Here is a 21,737-nt window from a genome sequence, read left to right as displayed (position 1 = left end):
ATACCAGGAAAGGAACACAAGCTGGTTGTGGTTTGAAAACCTCACAGCTGAGTGTTTCCTTAAAGTCCACACTGCAATTAAACTTTCTCACAAAGTCGTCTCTGACAATGATGCTCATGTGATCAAAACTTGTTATGTTAAGATATGATCTTATCATGGTGATCATTGTATTGTTTCTTATTTGATTGATTGTGAAGAAATGTCTTTGTCACAACCACAAAATCAAACTTGCAGTTAAGGAGATACTAACATGAAATCCTGACTCATGAAATACATTATTCTGCTCAACTTGGAACGCATGCTGACTTTGTAAGCAGGAAACTGTGTGAATTGCAGGATATTTCACCCTTTTTCACAAAACATTTCTTCTTAAAAACTCTGTGTGATAATTCGCCACTATAGTAAACCCTGGACAAAAGGTCAGAAGTGGTAACTACAGTCTGTAGAACTGATGATGTCATACAATAAATATGATGTACAGTCAGTTTTTTTGAAGATCAAATCGGGTCAATACACACACAGAAGACTAATAACTTTCATTTTTAATGTTACTGTTATTAACATTTCTGTTCATACACAAGAAAACATGATTTTTTGTGGCAGTATATAGCTATATATAGTATATAGTTTCACACCATTACACCGAAATAAGAAGAGGGAGTGTAGGTCTGAAGAGCATTTAGCTACATGCTTTGAATTAAGAGCCAATTACGTAAACAATGTAATATTTTTCTATGAAAATGTCAACATACACAGCTTCAGATTCCCTCTTCACCAACTTTGGTTGTCTGCTGTTTGGAAATGGGCTGGTACTTTTCAATGGGTTCAGCAGACCTTTTTTCTCCAAAAACAGTAGCCTGTTACTACAGGAAGTAAGGTCAATGAGAGTTGTAATTGTAAAAATCTTTTCTTGTAACCATTTGTGATGGTTGTCTAAGCTGCTTACTTACCTCTCACCGAGATGTAAATTCTGTGGCACCCCACCCTAGGGGTAGGGTGCCACGTCTGGAGGCAGACAAAGTGCAAAAGGGCAAATAAGATCAAGGACCCCTTCGTTCACCTTGGGGGGCGTTCCTCAGGTATAAGAGTCTAGATGTCCCTATGTTCAGGGTCTTTTGCCATCTCCTGGTCTCCAAGTCTCTATTTCATTCTTCACCAGGCAACTGAAAATTTCCACAACAGAGTGTGGAGACTCAATCAAAAACTGGAAACTGTGGCTGTAAAACCAAACACTGAGCTTAAAGAGTGGCACAGGGATGACATATTTTTGTTGGGCAACTTGGAAGTTAGCATCACCCTGATTCCTTCGACAAAAAGTCAATGCCTTTGGTTCGGTGAGATAATTTTCACAAACGAAAACTACTTTTGTGTTGTGTTTGTGTTTTTGAAGCCAAAATACAATCGCCAGAAGTAAAAAGTTAATGTTAGACTACAAACAAACTACACCACGGTCGTGTGACGTCAGTGTCACCACCATTAAAATTCCAACTTGGAATCTAATTTAACGCTTACCTCTTTTACAGAAGCCTTTCTTCTTAGAAAATAAATAATAGTTTTCAAGAGTGTGAGTATAAACAGGCTAAAAAAGGCTGCAAAGGCGAAGTGGTGAGTAGATAATGTCTGGCGTTATGACATTTTTTTAAATAAAGGTGTGTTATTGTATAACATATTTTATGTCATGGAATGAAACATGAAAATGTTTTGAGCTTGTGTTACCCACAGGGCTTATTTTAGTAACCAAAAACCCATTCAAAAAAACCCATTGACTTTGGAACTAGGGAACCAGGATGCTAAATGCTATTAGTGGGTTTTAGGACTCATTCCTGCACAGCATCGACTGCAGATTAGTATTTTCAAGTCAATCCTTTCACATTAAAGAAATCTCATCTCCTTTTCAGTCTCAAAATCAAGTGCCTGCTGTAGCTTAGATAGCAGTGCTAGTATCCTGATGGTTGGTAGTATCCTGCTACTGAACCCTTAAGTAAAAGGCAGTTTATAAAAAGACAGGTTTATATATTTCCTTCTGCATAATCAGGGATAAAATGTCAAGATGATAGATGTAACTGGGGGTGTAGATGGTGAATTACTGACTCGATGCTGTACATGCTGGTTTGAAAAGACAGCTGATTTCAAAAGGCAAGTAACAGACAAGACAAAAATGAATACACGTCATCGTCACTCCTCCTCAGTTCACATGAGGAAAAGTTTCAGTCGTGGCTGAACCAAAGAGTGAAGGCTGAGCATATTCACCACCTCCTCCCTCACTCCTCCCTTCTCAAAGGGTGTGTCCTTTCACCCAGAGCAAGAGAACTCCCCTGGAATGTGGGATGAAGAGAGAGAGCCAAATGGCTTCTCAAGCTTTTCATGTGTTTCTATTGTGGTGTACCCTTTAGCTGTGTTGAGTGTTTTCATGTGTCAAGGTGGCAAAAAATATTGTCCTGTGAGATTTCAGTATGTGCATATTGCATTCATGTCGAATCACGTTGATCTAAAATTCAAGATAACACCCTAAGACCAACGTCTGGAGCTTCCAGTTCAGTTTCTAGTGACTGTTGTGGTCAAGTGGTTTTCTGTTAGAGGGATAAAATTAACAGCACACAAATCTACAGACATACGAATATAACAGTGACGCGCTTTCAGATTTCTCACAAGTGAGAAATGATTCAGATCTATTACTTAAATAAAAGTATCCATGGCTGAGTGTAAAAGTGACCTTGTACAAGTAAAAGTCTTGCATCAAAATGTTACTTAATTAAAGGTTCGGGTTCGAGCCCTGGTTCATGAACGGAGCTTTTCTGTGTGGAGTTTGCATGTTCTCCTTGCGTGGGTTCTCTCCAGGTGACTCTAAATTGCCCGTAGGTATGAATGTGAGTGTGAATGGTTGTTTGTCTCTATGTGTTGGCCCTGCAATGGACTCGTGATCCGCACAGGGTGTACCCGGCCTCTCATCCAGTGACAGCTGGGGTAGGCTCCAGCCCCACCATGACCCTTAACGGATAAGCCCTATAGATAATGGATGGATGGATGATAAGTAAAATGTACAAAAAGTATCAAAAGTAAAAGTTATACATACACAGTGATCAGAAATCAAATGTATACTATGCTTTGTAGGTCAAATGTGTAATGTAATTTGTAAGTATTGCTGTAGTACAGTAAAAGGCACAATATGCTATACAGTATTTTCCACCAAAATGTTGTGGTGTAAACGTATAACCTCATTTATGCATCGGTGAAGGCACAGTGCCTTACATGTAGTTCCACAATGCTAAAGTCCTGCATTTACAATACAGTGAAAGCATTAAAGAGCTATTGTTTCACTATTTTTCTCCAAATGTTTATGGTATGACCAGTTGTTGTTGACTCTGTTCAAGAAGTAGGCTTTCCAACAAACTGCAGAGATTGAGCATAACTATCAAAAATGTATTATGACATTTACAATTACAGAGTAGGTAAAATATATAAAGCCTTCGAAAGGACAATAAAGACGAATAAGCACATCTCTAAAGCAGTTCCAGCAAAAACAGCACAATATAACCTTCATGGGGTAGGATTTATTGGTAGCTAGGATTTACTGAGGTGAGTCAAAAAATTGCAGTCCCTCTTAGAGTCATAAGTCCGTCAAATTTTAACCCACAGACTTAAAACACCATTAATAACATACAGTGTGACTTACAACTCCCTACACTGTAAAAAGATAGATGTTTATTAAACATTTACTATTTTTAACTGTAAAATTACAACATTTTACCATATCAAAATGTGTTAAATTCAATGCTCATGGTGGGATCTGTTGGGTCTCTCTCTGTAAATGTTATAAGATAAAGAGTACTGTCTAGACCTGCTCTATATGTACAGTGCCTCGAGATAACTTCTGTTGTGAATTGGCACTATATATACTTGAAATTGACATGACTTGACTCTACAGTGCTTTGGGTATTTTACAGTTACTATTATGAAAAATGAATATTTGGCACCATGTGAGAAGTAATGTTTTTTCTATATGGGCTCTTGAATATAAGGCAATATGAACACACACACATCCACACAAATCTATCAGTATCCCTATATGATATGTACAAGTGACTAGCTGATGTGGAAGTGGAATAAGAAGAATTTTAATTCTGATCTGAGAAATGTACTGGAGCGACTATAAAAACGTTGACATTATGGTGACAATATTAGCTGTTGTGGAATATTGCACTGAGTTGATATTGTGGCTGTTTGGATCTATACATATTTTCTTTTTTTTATTTCTCCACATTTTTGGTGATGTTTGGGCTTTGAATTTATCACATTGCTGCAGAACAGGGTTCCACTTGTGATATCGGATCAGAAAACCTGGAGGATACAGACCACAGCATACAATTGAACAAATATCAGTTATTTAAATGCAGCACAAGTGTCTCTTCAGAGTGCTGCCTCAGACTGCTGCTCTGTCATTTCTTTGTTGTTCCCCTTACGTCTCACCTATCAGTCAGCCTGTCTGTGCCTGCCTTCAGCATACCTCAAGTTCCAGCCCACTTCTTCTAATAGTTTTTCCCTCTTTCCCTTCCTCTGTTTCTCTGCACCTTAGTGTTTGTGCTCCTCATCTTCCTGTACACTGTAAGAAGAGTACTGTAAAATTTACAGCAAAATATTGGCAGCAGAATTGCCATCCAAGTACTGTAATTTTTACAGTGAAATTACCTTAGTTCCATGACATTTTCTATAATTAAGAATTACAGGAATTCTGCATTTATCAATTCTACAGCAATTTACCTATAATAATGCTGTATAATGCTATACAACAGATTACCCAATCATGTGTGTTGAGCATTATCTGTAAGTTAAACTAATACTGAATTTCATTTGAATTAACAAATCATGTGCAATAATCCTGACAGAGTACAGTGGGTACCTTTAAATGGACTGTGATGTATAGGCCGCCTCCTCTTGATATTAAAGGTTGAAGGTAGTAGACTGCAAAAACTGAAGCACGGTGAATTTTTCCCATGCCATGTTTTATCTTTGAGCTTTTTACTTAAAACTTTCTGCATGTATGATTGAGAGAGCATTTTTTTAAATTACAGCTTGACACAAAGGACTGGGAACAAAGCATTGACTAATTTACATGACTTGACAAAGTGAAACATCTGTATTCTTAAATGTAATGCAATACAAGACTTACTTACAAAAATACTAGGAGCTAGCCTACTGATTTGCATTAGATCAGTGGTGATCTAATACTAGTCCTATTTGAGGCTGGTGAGTGTGTGTATGCATATTCAGTCCACCACCACTTTCCTATATAGGGGAACATAATATTACCATCACCTTTAATATTAATAGTAGGATTTATTGCACACTGTTAAAGTAGACTGCATTACATTGTATGAGGGATTATCATTTTCACTCCAGTGGATGTGTGTGTCTATGTACATCAGCAACAGTGACAGTGCTGATTCCAACTGAAGGCTTCAGCATCATTTTTTTGTAATATAATGGCTATAAACCATTAGCAACAGTCAAGCTAACATTGCTAGTGCAACCAGCAATAGTGCAAACAGAATATGGTCCCACAGTGCATCAATATATTTGAAATGTGCAGTAGTACACTCTAGATGTGGTCCAGAGGTCCGCCATCTTGTTGGGACCTCAGTTTTTATCCTCATGGTGACATGAGTTCCCATGGGTCACTATGTATTTGGGTTAAACTGAGATATAAGAACAAGGAACACACACACACACACACACACACACACACACCTGCAAGGCCCGTTAAGATCCACTGGCTTGACCTCTGCCTATACAAATACATAAAGACAAGCCTGAACAGGCATGCTGCTGTGGATATAGGGTTACACACACATTTGTGCAGGGCATGCTGGCACAGGAGAGGATGGTAAATAATTTATTAGTTTTAGGATTTAAACTCAGAAGAAAGTCCATGTCCTTAATCCAAGAAAAACAAGACCTAAGAGTGAGAAGATTAGGAAAAGAACTGTTAATTTGCACTTAAGAGGAAGTTAGGGTTAATTAGACGTCTGGTCAGTATTGATCCTTGTATAGCTATAGATCACACTGACTTGAAGAAGACCATGGAGCAGATTTTCTACGTCAACTTGGTGGCTTTACTCTATGGTGTTTACATTACTGTGTGTACTTTCACAATATGTGGCTCATACCCGTCAGGTTATACCTCCTGAGAACATGGTTTTGCAGGTGTCACGTGTCAGTGAAGTAAAAAAGAAAAAAGAATCAAATCAGCTTTATCGCATTATGAATGCTTGTGTGGAATTTTTTTTTCCTGGCCTCACTCACTAATCACACTGACAAAAAAGTAAAGGGAAGTGATACATGTGTCCTTGTAAGCATACATAAAAGTGTTATGAACCTTCACAGATTGCATTTTTGATTTTGAAAATTATATTCAAAGAGAAAATAAATATTTAAAATAATACCGACACCTGCCACCAGCACCACCAGTGCCAATGGGGAGGAGGAAACATTTTGCAAATGCTCCTGATCTACTTGATCTTTGTTATAAAATCTTCTAATGAAAAAAATCAGATCTCAGAGACCCTAGAGAATTGTAGGATACCTTCAATAAATACGTCATCAATCAACAAGAGACAAAGAAGCAGTGCAATGCAGTATACAGATCTGCTTTTGAAAGTTACATTCGACTGTCCTGTAATAATAATTCTTTTTATTTTTTAATTTTACCAAAGTAAATAAGAATGTCTTTAATGAGTATTCCACAGATTATGTTCCCAACATCTCAACATCTTGCCTCTTTTTCCTGAACTCAAAGCAGATCTATGGCAAAAAATATTAGTAAGTGTCTCAAGGACAATGCTACCAGGGCGCCTCACCCTCAGAAAAATCATTGAGAGATGTTAAATCTTTGAGATGCTTTCTAGTGTCCTGAGATAACTTCTGTTGTAATTTAGCACTATATAAACAAAATTTGAGAACTACCATAAACAAGACTAGGTCAAAATCTAGCATATGACTGGACCATGTATGATCAGTGTGTGAAAACTGTTGTTGAACTGCTGTAAACAAATACTTTTGATAGATAGTAACTAAAGCCTACATTCATCATACCATATGTAATCCTATTTACATACAGCATGTTAAATTTCTATTTCATAATTTCTCCACACAAAATATAACAAACACTGGTAGCATCGTTACTTGGAGGACTAATGGAGCTCCTAGATGCAACTGTCCCACTTGTGAGATGTAAAACCTTCAGACTCGATCCTCTTTAACTGGAATTGTTACTTCATGTTCATATTTGGAGCTTCACGTAGTTCCTGTCCTCCATGATTGTGGGGCAAATTTCCAGAGGAACATTTTTAACAGGAGGCTTGATTTTTATTTATTTATTTTTGTTGTCTTTGCTTTTTTATGCTGTAGTGTCTGTCTTTATTTGTTATTCTTTGTATATGTGTTAATGTTTGTAAAATATTGTCTTTTGTAAAGCACAGTGAATTTGTTTAACTTTGTGAACTCCCATATTACAAGCCATATGTTGTTCCATGGCTGTGTTTTCTATTGTTAGTGTGCAGTTGTTTGAACTTTAAAAGACACAGTGAGACCAAATGGGCACGTCTCTGGATGGGTGTGTCCAGATCTCTCACAGTCATCTCAGTGTAATGCTCCCTCTAGTGGATTGCTGCTTACACTCATTGGTGATACACGTGTACTGTTTTCCTCAGTTGTGAAGCAGAAAGCAGAAGAGTTGGCTAACTAGAAACCTGGTCACCACAGAAAGGGAGTACCATGCATTATGGGAGTTCTCAACACAGTGTGGGCCAGACTGACCAATCAGATCACTAGACTAAAGCTCAACACTGTTTTAACTGGATGTGTTGTTGACCTCAGCCATCTAAACCCATCCAACACCAGACAAGCCTCATGTAATTCCATGTTGCAGTGATGACACACACGGGAAAGTCTACTTTCAGTAACATGGTTTAAGGCACATGAATAAGTTTAACTCTTAGCTCTGTCTTTCTAGCTTTGTTCTATGTCCAAACCAAAAAAGGCACATGCACAGAAATCCACAGATAAAGGCATGGTGTTATTTCTGAGGTGCTTTTTCAGGCTCACATAGATTTTATTCTCTTCCTCTTATCTACTCTAAAAACCCCATACTGGTGTATCCAAGCAAATTCAGGCAGAGCTGTGGTTAGTATCAGAGCCTGTATATGAAATGACTGGATTGGAAAATCAATCAATCAACTGAAGACTATAAATAAACATAAAACAACTACAAATTATAATAAAGAAACACAAACAACTGCAAAGACAAGCAAAACGACAAAGAGACACAAAACAACTGCAAAAAGACACAACATGACCACACAGGGAAGAATAACATGACTACAAAGAGACACAAAATGACGACAAAGAAATATCCACAACCACAAAGGGATGTTTTGTATCCATTTCAGTCTCTGCGTCTTGTTGAGTCTCATAGTCTTATATTCTGTCCATGGTTGGAGGCTGTTTGGAGTTACCAATAACAATCATGTATTGACATGATCTCTTGTTAGAATATTTAAAGTTGTTGGAACCAGTGTAACTTTTATAGCTTTAAATGTGAGTTGTAATACATTTAATTTCCCCCTGTTTAAAAGCCCTACTCAAAATTTTTAAAGGCTTTCCAGTGTTTTCTGCAGAGACTTGAGTCGATGCAATGTTATTGATCCCAAACACAAATGGGTATTCATGAAACTTCCGTTGCTGAAATCTCCACAGAAGACACCAAAGTCTGAAGCAGGGAAAGTGTGTCTCACCACAGTGTAGCATCCTATCGCCCCCTGGTGGCCATATTGGAAGGTTAGCATGTGGTTCTAACACAGGTGCCCTGACAGACAAATTCTCAAGTTAATCAACTTGTCCTACAGGAAAATGTCAGTGTGGCTCAGTAGATATACAGAGCGTTACAGTGCTACACAGAGAGAAGACAGTTAAGATACCAATGGGATAGGTCTGTTGGATATTGCCTTAAACAGCCTCCAGGGACAGCATGCAATCAAACAAAAGCTATCATCGCAAGCACCTACAGATTCAAGCAGAAATGCAAACAGACCAGTATAATGAGGCACATGCATCTGTTTGCATGTGTGTGTTTTTGCTTAAATGCGCGCACACACACATGCACGCACACACTAACAGTGCACTGAGCAAAGTCACAGGCACTGAGTTGTCACTGAAAGCTCATATGCCAAAGGGAACACCCCTGAAAAACCTGCCCACAAAAGAGGTTTGTGTGAGAAACTGCAAACAAAAAGTCAGGCAGAACAAAGAGAAAGCTTGCAACGTAACTGTAAAGCTGATAGTAAGTGTGTCTGATCAGTAAGAGAGAAGCAGAAGGAACTACGAACAAAAGGACAAAAAAGTAAAAGATTAACAGCTTAAATGATCAGGACTTAAGAAGAACTTTCATCTGTAGAAGGCTACCTCTTGGATGACCTAGCAGCTGATGGTGGGAAAATTAAAAGGAAAAGGAAAATGGAGAAGGAAGAGTATGGTCTAGACCTCGAAAAGTGAAAAGTGCCCTGAGATACATAAAACTGACTTGACTTGAAGTCATGAAGGACATCTGTTTGTCAAATATACAGTGTTTTGACTATCACTGAGGCATAGAAGTATTTGAATTCATTGGTGCCTTAGGAGATCATATTCAAAACTGGGCAAGCAAGGCAAGTTTATTTGGATGTTTCTGCAAACAAGGTAATGTGCTTTACCTAAAACAAAAAGGCATTAAGAAAAGAACACAATATAAAAAGTAAGTATGTACTTGTTAGCAAGTACTGTATATCCAATAGTAATGAAATTGAATGAAATTAAATAAATAAAATAATATATCTTATAAAAACTGACCAGTGCACATTTACACTCTCACTTTCATGAAGACCTACCAACAACTTAATTTCACACACCTGATGAACACAGTTTGTGCAAAACCAGTATTGATATCAGTATAGCTGATATCCACTGATGTAATTTTTTAGTCATGCTAGCAATAGGGCTCAAGGCATGACACTGTTGGTCTTTCAGGCATGTACCACTTTGGTCTGACACATCTCAACAACTACTGTGTCACCACCTGGCTCAAAAGGTCATGACAAAAGTGGGACACGCCGTTTTCAATGATTAAACACATATCAAAGTGAGATTACTTAAATAAATAACAAAAGCAAAAAAACACATTAAGTGTGGGGGTCAGATGAATCAGTGGTGTAGGATGTGCATGAGAGCAGGGCTAGTGTGTGTGCTCTGCAGACTGGGAACAGTGGGCCCAGGTGTTCCACTTGATACTAACTGTCCCTACCATACCCATCAGGCATCTGAAATACAGGCAGACAAAAACAGATTGGCAGGAAAGGGCAGGGCACGCCACAGTTGGGTGACATGTCATAACATTTTGTACATTCAACAGACATTCAATGAGACAGTCAACTAAAAACTGAATCCTGATGACTTTGGTGATCTCTTGACACAAAGTCTAGTGCGCTAGCTAGTCAAGTGATCACTTATCCAATGAAATATCTCAACATCTGCAAGACATAAAGATCTCCACAGTGTTTTACAGTGGTAACTATGACTGACAGTGACACTTCTCTCCTTTGCTGTGGTAACCAAGGTCTTATAGACAGATAAGACAAAGACATAAACTTAGACAATACTGTCCAAATCCAGTTTCAGGATGACCTAAGTAGAGGAAAGGACTAGATACGTGTAGCAGTCACTGGGTAAGAACATGTGACAGTGGTAAGATCTGAGCGACCAATGGGGTTTTCACACCCATAGATTTAGAATAAATTCTGTTCACAATTTGTACGGAAAAGTGTTGCAACCATGTGGCATCTGCAGTTAACTACACCCTGTTAAACTCAACAGCTTTGGTGTAGTACTTCTCTAGCACACTTGTCACTGTATTGTTCTTTTTTTTTTTTCACTAGTGTACTGCTTGTAATACATATTTCATATTTCTGCCTGAGACATTGAATTCCTGGTGATCATCTTTTCTCCAGCTTACGGGTTTTCCTTCTCAGGTCCGAGAGATTTAACTGAGGCTCCATGTGTGTAGCCTCCACAGGGTCCTGTCCTTGGCTCTTAACACCTCAGAAACACATTTTCCAATGATGTAGTCAGGCTAGATAGCATTGCCCTCAAGCTCCACCATAAGGAATCTCTGAGTTACCTTTGATCAGAATATGTCCTTTCTCCCACATAAAACAAACTCCCGAGACTACCCTTTTCATCTGCATAATATTACCAAAGTCAGGCACTTTGTGATGCAGTTGCAGAAAAACATTTGTTCCTTCTAGGCTGGATGATTGCAATTCATTATTTTTTGACTGCCCCAACTAGTCTCTTAAGACTCTCCAACTGATCCAAATGCTGCAGCATAATTACTGACAGGAACTAGGAGAGGAGATTATTTCTCCTGTGTTAGCTTCTCTGCATTGGCTCCCTATAAAATCCAGAATATAATATATATACAAATATAATTTTTCCACCTACAAAACCCTCAGTGGTCAGGCACCATCATGTTTAAAGAGCATTTCCAGAATGCAGACCTACTGGTGGTTCCTAGAGTAGAATGGGAATAGAATCAGGCTCCTCTACTGTGGAACCTTCTTCCAATTTGAGTCAGGGAGGCAGACACCCTGTGCACTGTTAAGAGCAGGCTTAAAACCTTCCTCTCTGATATAGCTTATAGTTAGGGTTGGCTCAGGCTAGCATGAACCATCTGCTAGTTATGCTGTTGTAGGCTTTGACTGCCGGGGGACTTCCCATAATACACTGAGCTCTTCTCTCCCCATCTCATTCTCTATCCGTATGTATGTTTATCCTATATATGGATATCCCTGTAGTTTTATGCTCTCTTGTCTCTCTCCTGTTGTTTTCTGCAGGTATTTCTGCCTCCAGAGCTGTAGTCTAGATCTGTGATCACAAGTGACCTACTATCAAATATATTTATTCAGAGTGTGGGGTGTATTAAACCAAATGCCTGGGTTTTAAGAATGACAGAACTCAACTGTGACGGCAGTTTGGATGATGATCTCAGGACAGTTGCAAGCTGGATTAACGCGGGCCAAGCAATCAGCCCCTACCAACATGCACATTCTGAGTGGACACTGGACTTGTAATAACAAATGCTATGACATAATTAAGGTCTATACCCTCTACAAGGACTAATACTAGAATACTAAGCTCTGCTCTGTATGTGATACTGCACTCCACTGGGATTTACCAGATGACTGTGGAAACAGGAAGAGAGACAGATAGAAAGGATGGGTAGGTGGCTTGCGACATAGTGAGTGTCATAGCTGGCAGGGTTACTTTGCCTATCCACCTTGGTTTTGCACATTGTTGCAACTGGCTATTAGGGTGCACGAGATTCAAAGCTGTCATCATCCAAGGTGAGTGCTGTTATACGAACATCTTCAGTTAAGGAGAGCCAGGCACTAATGCTGCTTGGGTTGAGAGTTAATACCCAGGGCTACAAGCTAAAATGTGAGTGTTATACTTTATAATACAGTCACGATATACAGTGTAATTTTGCTATGTTAATACCAGCAAAATAGTGACTGGTCCCTGCTCATATTTAAATACTGGTACAGTAGAGAAACAATACCATTGGGGAACAAGGGAATGATACCTACATTTAAGTGCAACCACTGAACTTTATTAGTACCTTATTCATCTGAAAAACTTGCGCTGTACGTTGTGAGAAGGTTTTATAAGTGAGTTCAATCCTGTAGAAACAGTATAATGAATGGTTTAACCTGCTGTCTGCCCCACTCCTTTTCTGACAGTTGCATGTTGTTTGTCAACTGATTTTCAATTGACTTAGTGTGGATGACATGCCTGTCATTTACATCATATTGGTTCAAGATTTTATTCAGAGACAGCATGATACAAACAAGTACATTAAGTAAATTAAGTGAATTAAAAATAAATACAATTTCTGCCCTTCTGCTGAAAAATGCACCCCCGTCACCAAATCATATGCACCAATCTACCTCACTGCACCATTGCAGCAGTTGTGAGTTCTACGAACTAGCTCCATCAGTTTAAAAATGTTTTAAATAGAATATATGCTTAATATGAATTTGCATGTGACTGCAGGTATATGGGAATCCTCTTGTGTAAAATATGATGCGGAAGATCTGCATTCTTGTGCCCCTGCTGCTCCATCTTCCATCTGTGTGTGGACAGTCGACAGGTTTGAGAACTAGGAACTATATACATCTCAGTGACATGACATCCTGGAGCCATGCACAGGCCCAGTGCAGGGAAAAATACACTGACCTGGTGACCATCAGTAGTGAAAAAGAGAATCAGCTTTTTGTCAGTGGTGCTGGCTGGATCGGTTTGTACCGAGAAGATTCAAACAGTCCATGGAAATGGTCCAGAAGAGACGAGCTAGCTAACTTCACCATTTGGGACACAGATACGGGTGGTAAGCTGGTCTAACATGTAATCAAGTTAAGCATGTCAAGGCTTTCAGGATTTAGTAAAGCAGCTTAAAATTAATTTGTAGATCACACCTTCAAATTTTTATCATGTCAGTATTTGTGCTATCCTCTCAGAGTTTTTTTATATGATGAATATGTGCTTAAAAAAGTATGAATACGTAAAAGAGTATATTCATACAAGCTGCAACTAATCTGCATCAGCAAATATGTAAAAACATGATGCTGCTTGTACCCCTATGACCCATAAAGGATAATCAGTATAGATAATGGATGGATGGATGGATTTAAAATAACTCTGGGATTTTGTTATATTACTTAAAGTGTAAGTGACTATACTTCACAATGATCAGTCACAGGTCAACCCACATGTACTTTGGGAAGTAACCCACAAAAGATGAGCCTGCACATTGAGACCAACATGAAAAAACTGTATGCAAAACAGGTCTTCCTGAATCCCAGAAAAAGCAAATGATACTGAGGACAGGCAGAAAAAGCTGTCCATTGCTAAGTAACGATATAGGTGTCTTACTTCTGCACAGGCTGAATTCCTTCATTTAACAAAAGTACCATGAATTGGCAGGGAGACCTAGTAGATATTTGGAATATATACATCGGTTGAAGTCAAGAACTATCTTTACAGTTGGCCTGTTTTAGATGCTGCTCTTCCTGGTCGGGTTTCTGTTATCTGTTGTGTAATTAATATACTTCCAGAAATTAATTTCTTATTTTCTATGCTCAGTCTCTCTCCCCTTAATTGACCCACTATGTGTGGAATTGTATTTTTCCATTATTGTTTTAGATGATATTTTTAAAGGTGTGAAGGGTTACTAGTCCCTTCCAGGCTGTTTATGTTTTTTTTTTTTCTATCTTAATGTCTGTACAGTACTCAAAATGTATGCTGTACCTTGCACTCTTTTTTTTAAGTCTCTGGAATTAGCCAACAGTTTGGAGCACCTTTTATCTTTATCTAAAATCTTGCTGATCAAATGATTCACTAAATGTTTGCACACAAACTTTACACTGTAGTGTAGATTTAGATTACAAATGGCTGACAGTGACTTATGCAGAGGCATTAACCTAAACTCCACTTCTCCTACTCCTTGCAGATCCAACCATAAATGAAAACTGTGCTTTTAAGTATTCCAATAAGGTTGCATGGAACACCGATCCCTGTGACAGATCTCATAGTTTCATGTGTTTCAATGAGAGGGTAGTTCTGGTGAAGCAGCAGAAGACATGGGAGGAGGCACTAAAGCACTGCAGGGCGATGGAGGCAGTGGACATAAGTAAGCCAGCCACCAACTACCAAAACTACCGCTATGACCTGGCTACCCTGCTCATTCCAGATGACCACGTCTATGCACGAGAGAAAGCACAAGAGGCGACCACTGATGAGGTAGGGCAGTTTTCTGCAGTCTCTATTTGTGTTATTGAACAACTCGTCCTCTGTGTTTACATCTCTCTTGTAAATGTTGGTAGGTGTGGACGGGCCTGCGTTACCTGGCTGGTAAGTGGGTTTGGGTGGGTGGAGAACAAATGCAGTACGAGGGTATTCAAAGTTGCCCAGGACAGTCCTCCTGTGGCATCCTGGAGAAAACTGGAACCACACAGTTCGGGATGAGGGACTGCAAGCAGAGACTGAACTTCCTCTGTTACCAGAAGCTTCAAACCAGTGGTGAAGTGTAATTAAGTCAATTTTCTGTGGGACTCTAGTTAAGTATAAATATGAGGTGTAACTTTCCACATGGAAATATTGCATTCGATACTCTACATTTATTAATTACTTTGCAAATTTTAATTTTACACATAAACCTTAAGAACTTTTATGTACTACCAAAAGAATTCAACCACCAAACCATATGAGCTAGTTAATTAATAAAGCTGTTGATTAGTCAAAAAACAAACAAAACCAAAAAAGTGACTTTCTTGAAAACTGATTAATTATTTAAGTATTTTTTCTAGCAAAAATGTCAGGCCACATTTCCTGGCGTCAGCTTGGTGTAATGATGCATGGCTTTTCCTGGTCTTAAATGAAAGCAATTAAGTCGGCTTGGACTGTTGGGCAAAACAAGACATTTGAGGACATCAATTTGAGCTTAGTATATTTGTTCAGCATTTCTCTGAAATGCTTCTTCCTCCCTTCATCATCTGCCTGGTCCTCCAAACCAGGACCTGCTCTGCTGATTACAATATAATAAAAGTCATTTGGAGCAAACACAGCTGCAGCTGTGATTTAACCTGAGAAGCCCATCTTTGTGTTATTTTGCTTTATGTTAGCTTTATGTTAGCATTAGACAGATGAGTAGTCTGTATGGAGGGTTACCTCTTCTGAATTTTGTATATTTAAGAGTAGTCTAGTCACTCAGATTTTGTTTTACTTACTTGGATTTGCCTCCACCCACAGCTGTTTCCCTTTGTTTGCTTGTCTCAGGGCTCAGGCTTTAACATTGAAATGAAGTTAGCTTTACATTGGACAGTGATTGTCGCTCTACTTTTTTCTGACCCGTAGAAAAAAAAAAAAAATGTACACACGAGGAAAACTCACACCTAGGTCATTTTCTTACCTAACTAAAGACTTTTTTCAATGGGGCAAAATAAAATATGATGTATGATAACATACAAATATGTTCTGAAAGATTGAGAAAAGTTCCTCTCTAATATATTCAATGTACTCATTTACTTTGAGAGTATTTGAAAGTGTAAAAATATTATCACAGAATATTGAATATAAAGTTAACTTTCTAACTATGTTAAACCTTCTGTGTGTGTGATGTGTTTTCAAAGCCTGATGTTCTCTACATTCAAAACATATTCATATTCATATTCATGTTATTTTATTTTTTCCCCCCTCATCAGAAATGTGTGCGCATTAAATCAGCTGCCAAAGAAATGTAGTGGAGTAAAAAGATATAAACTAACATAAAACAGAAATACCTATGAAGAGTGCTTGAGTAAACTGGTTGTAACTGCATGTCATCAGCTATGAAGGACAAAAAATGGCAGTTGCTTTCAGAACTGAATGTAGATTGCACTCATCCAGACTCTGGCTTGTGGCTCCACCTAGAAGCAGAATGAGGGTGCAGGTGTGCGGATGAAACACTGAAAGAAATGCCCAAGAGTATCTGGTGGACAGCTAGGGAGATGAGGGAAGGACCAGAGATTGGAGAAGGGGTCAAGGGGCACAAGGGAGCAGATTATGACATTCCATGTGATAGCACAAGTTGCACATGGGTCGACACATGTAGGAAAACCCAATGGGTCGCTGGTACAGTAAGTAGATGCAGTGTTTGCATAGAACAACTAGGGCAAATAAGCAGCAAAACATGATCATTTGCATCATTTGCAAATAAACTTATATATATATATACCTATATATACCTCCAAATCTGGGATATAAATATCTCCTGGTCAATGTAGATGTATTAGGTAGGTTGAAACCCCCCTCACACAAAAAGTTTAGTTTTTTTGTCTTCAATCTGATCACTAGTTGGATTATGGGCCACTAATGAGGCAGGGAAGCACATACAGAAACTGCTCTGGTTACATGCTGTATCTAGTTTTGTGAACCTTGGCTACAAAATGTAATTATTCCTGTCATGATTATCCATATGTGCCAAAAATGTATGGCTTCTTGTAGTGACTTAAAAAAATATATATGAAAATGTCTTTGCTGCTGTGTTCATTGATGTGTTGGAAAATAAAATCCAAATCCTGTGAAGGGTTATTGTACTCATCTCAAGTTAAGCAGTACTGCATTTCGCTTTTCTGGAACATAACAACTAGAATATGGATAATCTCGTATTCACACACTTATTAAACACTGGGTCCCGGTCATGTGGGTAGGCTTTAAACCCCACAGGCTTTATTCTTTTTTATACTGAGATCCATCACACCACACATATAAGCCACCAAGTGAGATAACATTAAATTGCAAGATTTGAGAATGTTTGATGTAAAGATTTTTTGCTTTTACAGGGCTGTAAATATATATATATATATATATATATTATATATATTTTCTTAGTTGGAAATACCTCAACTGAAGACTGTCTCTATTTAAATAACAAATTATGCTGTTTTTTTAAGGAAATCTCACAAACTATTAGGAATGTATTTGGCCTTATATGGACCTGTAATGAAGCACTACCAGTCTTTCCACCACCACCACCACCACATGTTGAGGCTATGCTTATAGGTTAACAAAAAAGGTTAAAAAATAAACAGTTTTAATTGTAGAATTTATATATTTCCAAACAGAAAATAAACAATCAACATCCTTATATTAATTACAGCGGCAAGTGGTATTTAAGTGTCTTAAGTATGAGAGGCTCAGCTGACATGACTCGTCACATGCCATTCATTGTGATATTGCCATACATCCGTACTGAAGAGGAGGAGGAGCCAGAGAGCAGTAAGTCGAGGAGAGCCAGTGCTCAGGAGTTGGCACCGGTCCGTGGCCCTCTGTAGATGTGGATCTTGGCTTCATCATCCAGCTCCTCAATGATTTTCTCCTGTTTGACGGACATGATGGTGTAGCTAACTGGATGAGTACAGGTTAAAAGAAAACATGACAACATTTAAAAAACAGACATGTAACTTCTTTACTTTGCTGGGTGTATAAATGTTCATTCTATTTATTTATTTATTTTTTAAGTCTTTCGTTGATCATTGTTCGACTGAGAACTCAAAGCTCAATTATTGCTTACAAAAAACAAATAAGAAAAAAAAGTACATGTTACATGATTAACCATGTGGCTGTACTTTTTTTTAAAAAAGTCACATGATGGGTATAGTTGAAGCTCCACACTAGTAGCAAGTGTCAAGGATAAACCACATTACTAAGTACAACCCTCACAGCATACACAGTATGTATGAAATAGTGTTTAATAAGGCAGGAAAGACGGTGAACAAATTCAGCTGTTGCCTGAAACCAAAAACTGAGGATTCAAATCTCTCACTGACAAAAGCAGGATGCTTGACTGTAGTGGCATCAACTTAATTTTATGTATTAATTTTAGGTTTGATTCACTGATATAACTGATTTTGAAAGGGGCCTTTGTAAGAGACTATAAAGCAGTTGTCATATCATCTTAGCTTGATTTTAATGTCACCAAATCTCATGAAAAGACCAAAACCAACAATGAACTGATCTGTATTAGTATTTTTAATTAATGTAATTTGTATTACTTATTCCTCTTTGTCACAAAGTGCCATTGTTGTCTAAGAACTATTAGACAGGAAACTACTTCAACTTTTTTGAAAGTTAAACCATATATTTGTGACACATTTTTAAAGACTTAAAATCAGTCTAAGAGGAAGACAACATGATGGCCTCCTTGTATTCACTTTAAAAGCTGATATCATGTCCTGTTGTAATGACTCACAATTTCAGTTGTTCATCATAAGATTACAGTGTTGTTACTTTTAAATCAGTATCAAAATATCAGTTCAATAAGGTTTTATTTAGTTGTTTTATGTTTTATTACATCACATATTATTCTTGTCAGAATGTACTTTAGTGTACTCTGGTCACAAATAGTTGTAATGCTTGAATGTTTGAACTGAACCCCATAGCACATGCATGCTCTTTTTTGCTTGCCTACTGCTTAAAGCTTCACCTCCAACAATGTGATTTTCACATTATACTGTCAAGGCAGGCTAAATATTTTTGAACTCTAGATTCAGCATTTAGACCACTCAGTTTTGTTACCTTACCTTTTGAACAAATTAACACAAGAAACAAAGGTGTTCTTTACTTTCTTGACCATATACAGTAGATTTAGCAGGACTTATATCTGTGCTTGTTATTCCAGACTTAGTCAGAATTACAGAAATACGCAACAGAGTTGTTATATATACTATATTAATTTTAAGTAAATTACACTTAATTAAATTAAAACTAACCATGTAGCTCTTAATTCCTACTCACAATGAATGATTCAACAAACATGATTGTTTTTGTTAATGTGAAACGTTCATGTCACTGTACTTGTTCAAGACATAAGAAATGCATATAATCTGAGTGTGTGCATACCAAATACTGCTAAATGTTTTGAAGAAATGTGCTCAATGGTTTAATAACATGGACTGTGTAATTTGAGGCATTTGAATCCAACATAATCATATTTATACCTTACAATGATCAGTGTACAGTAAATCTACACACTGTGGGAGAGTTCATGTCTAACACTGCACACTAAGGTTGAAAACAATTCACATTGGCTGGCAGTGGGAAGTGTTACATCTTAACTACACAGTCAGTTATTACTCTATTGGTCTATTCAATGGCCAAAAGACTCAAATTAACAATCTGTGGAACCATGTATGTGTAAATAATCTTAAAATCTTTCTAATAACTCTTTAATTTCTGTAAACTAAATCTTATTTAAGAAAGATCATGACGGTAATTCAGATAATTTAGTTGATACAATGAAGGCAGGTTGGAGTTCAGTACAGCATTCTACATTAGGTTGTTTTATTCTCATGCAGTGTTTGATTAGCTCATATCATATTTCACTATCATATATTTTTTTGATATATATGTATATTTTAATCATGTAACTTTCAAGCTCCTGAATGAATGACATGCCCTATCTATTTTGTGTAATAGCTTATGACACTTCTGTGACCAGGAAACTCTGTGAAGGATACACACTCCGACCACAAACGCTCCGATAGCCAGTCCGGTCAGCAGGTTTCGGGTGCGGAGCCGCGATGCATTTGTCTTCCAGTTGCCGAGCTCCTGTCGGCGGCGGAGGACTTGTTTCTCTGCCGCTGTGAGTGCTCGTTGAGCGGATACGTTTTCTCCTTTCTCCGCCATAATTTGTTTGTATAATCAGCCGCTTGGGGATACAGTGACATATGAACCGGAACCCCTCTTAAAAAGAAAAAAAGAAAACAAGTGCATACCGCCACCTCCTGTATTGGAGTGGGTACAATCATTGACATTTTTTTTTTTTTTTTTTTTTTTTTTTTTTACATTTGTTCAATAGTTTTAGAACCTTGATGTCACTATTCAAAAGTCTAGAGACAAAACTCATGAGCAGTGAACATTTTTCAAAACTAAACTACTTATCATTATTTCCAATTGCTTGGATTCAATACATTTAAACCAACAATAATTTGTTCATTGAACTGACATCACTAGTTCCAATTAACACATTTCAAAATGCAATTAACACACTGCAGTGCGAATATTTTAGATGACTGTCTGTACATTTCATTACAGTCATCTGACTAACAATTGATACAACTGCTCAAAAATGATAAGTAACTGTTGCATTCGTCTTAATGCAGTTTCATGGAACATGAGGAACAATATCCCATGTTCACGTTCAAGTTTCAGGATCGAACGAGATCCACTGACATCAATGATGATGATGATTGATTTCACCTTGTGGTACGAGTATAAATGAGTGGTCTCTACACCAGCATGGCAGGGCACAAGCACCACGTCTGAGAGGTGGTTGTGGGCCTTGTCTTGGAGGAAGGTTTGGGCCTCACCAGAGAGGTGCCCTTTGCTGGGGTAACATGGTCGAGGACAAAGCCACAGATCAAGACAGTGACCAAGGCAGCAAGAATGATTCAACCAAACCTCAGAGGATCTACTGTGGCCTCATTCATCAGAACCTTCTGCAATGATAACCGGTAAGTCTTCAGCATGTACTACAGTGAACCTTACAGTACCGTGGGCTGCTCTTAGATGACTGTGCCAATGTGTTGCACAGAGTAGGTAATGTGACTGTAAATGTCACATTACAAAAATCTCCTGTAATTTCTTGTACAGAATTGAGTCTAAACCAAACTAGCGGAGGCAGAGGCAGAAGTTTGTGAAAGATTCCACATCGTTGTACTGTAATCAGTGATTCTCTTTCCAACATGTCTTTTTATTTAAAGGGTGACTGCCCCGGATGCTGATGACCATAGCCATCATAAATTCATTTTTTGTGGATGAGGCAGGCTTCAACCTCGGAATTTTAGCGGCCACTGGGCAAGTACCTGGACAACATGGGGCCGAAATCACCATTTGTGCGGCTATATCAGAGGATGGTGTGTATGGAAATGTGTAGATCAGTATCGAAGTGGTAACCCTTTCGCTGCTAACTGAGCTTGAGCATTTTTGCTATTATGCCAAAGAAAGTAATGAATTTTTTTATATGGGCCATGTATTATACACATATTGTACATGGCTGTTTAAATTTTATGCATTCAAACCTTAAATAGCTTTAAACTGTAATGCAGATTTGCTGT

At 38.0% G+C, this 21,737-nt stretch overlaps 1 protein-coding gene across 1 annotated transcript; it reads right to left on the bottom strand.

The window, feature by feature from the left end:
- Positions 1-17,708: 17,708 nt before the first annotated feature.
- On the bottom strand, positions 17,709-20,357 carry LOC108898572 (cytochrome c oxidase assembly factor 3 homolog, mitochondrial). The gene is made up of 2 exons (XM_018698496.2): positions 20,139-20,357; positions 17,709-18,027 (listed from the first exon to the last, which is right to left on the bottom strand). Exons 1-2 carry the CDS (start codon positions 20,305-20,307, stop codon positions 17,921-17,923), a joined length of 276 nt encoding a protein of 91 aa, XP_018554012.1. The 5' UTR covers positions 20,308-20,357; the 3' UTR covers positions 17,709-17,920.
- Positions 20,358-21,737: the final 1,380 nt, after the last annotated feature.

This window comes from Lates calcarifer, linkage group LG11, assembly GCF_001640805.2.
Source record: "Lates calcarifer isolate ASB-BC8 linkage group LG11, TLL_Latcal_v3, whole genome shotgun sequence".
Classification (NCBI taxonomy): Eukaryota; Metazoa; Chordata; class Actinopteri; family Centropomidae; genus Lates; species Lates calcarifer.
Note: the sequence above shows the minus strand (reverse complement) of the source record. Positions and strands in the feature narration are given on the sequence as shown.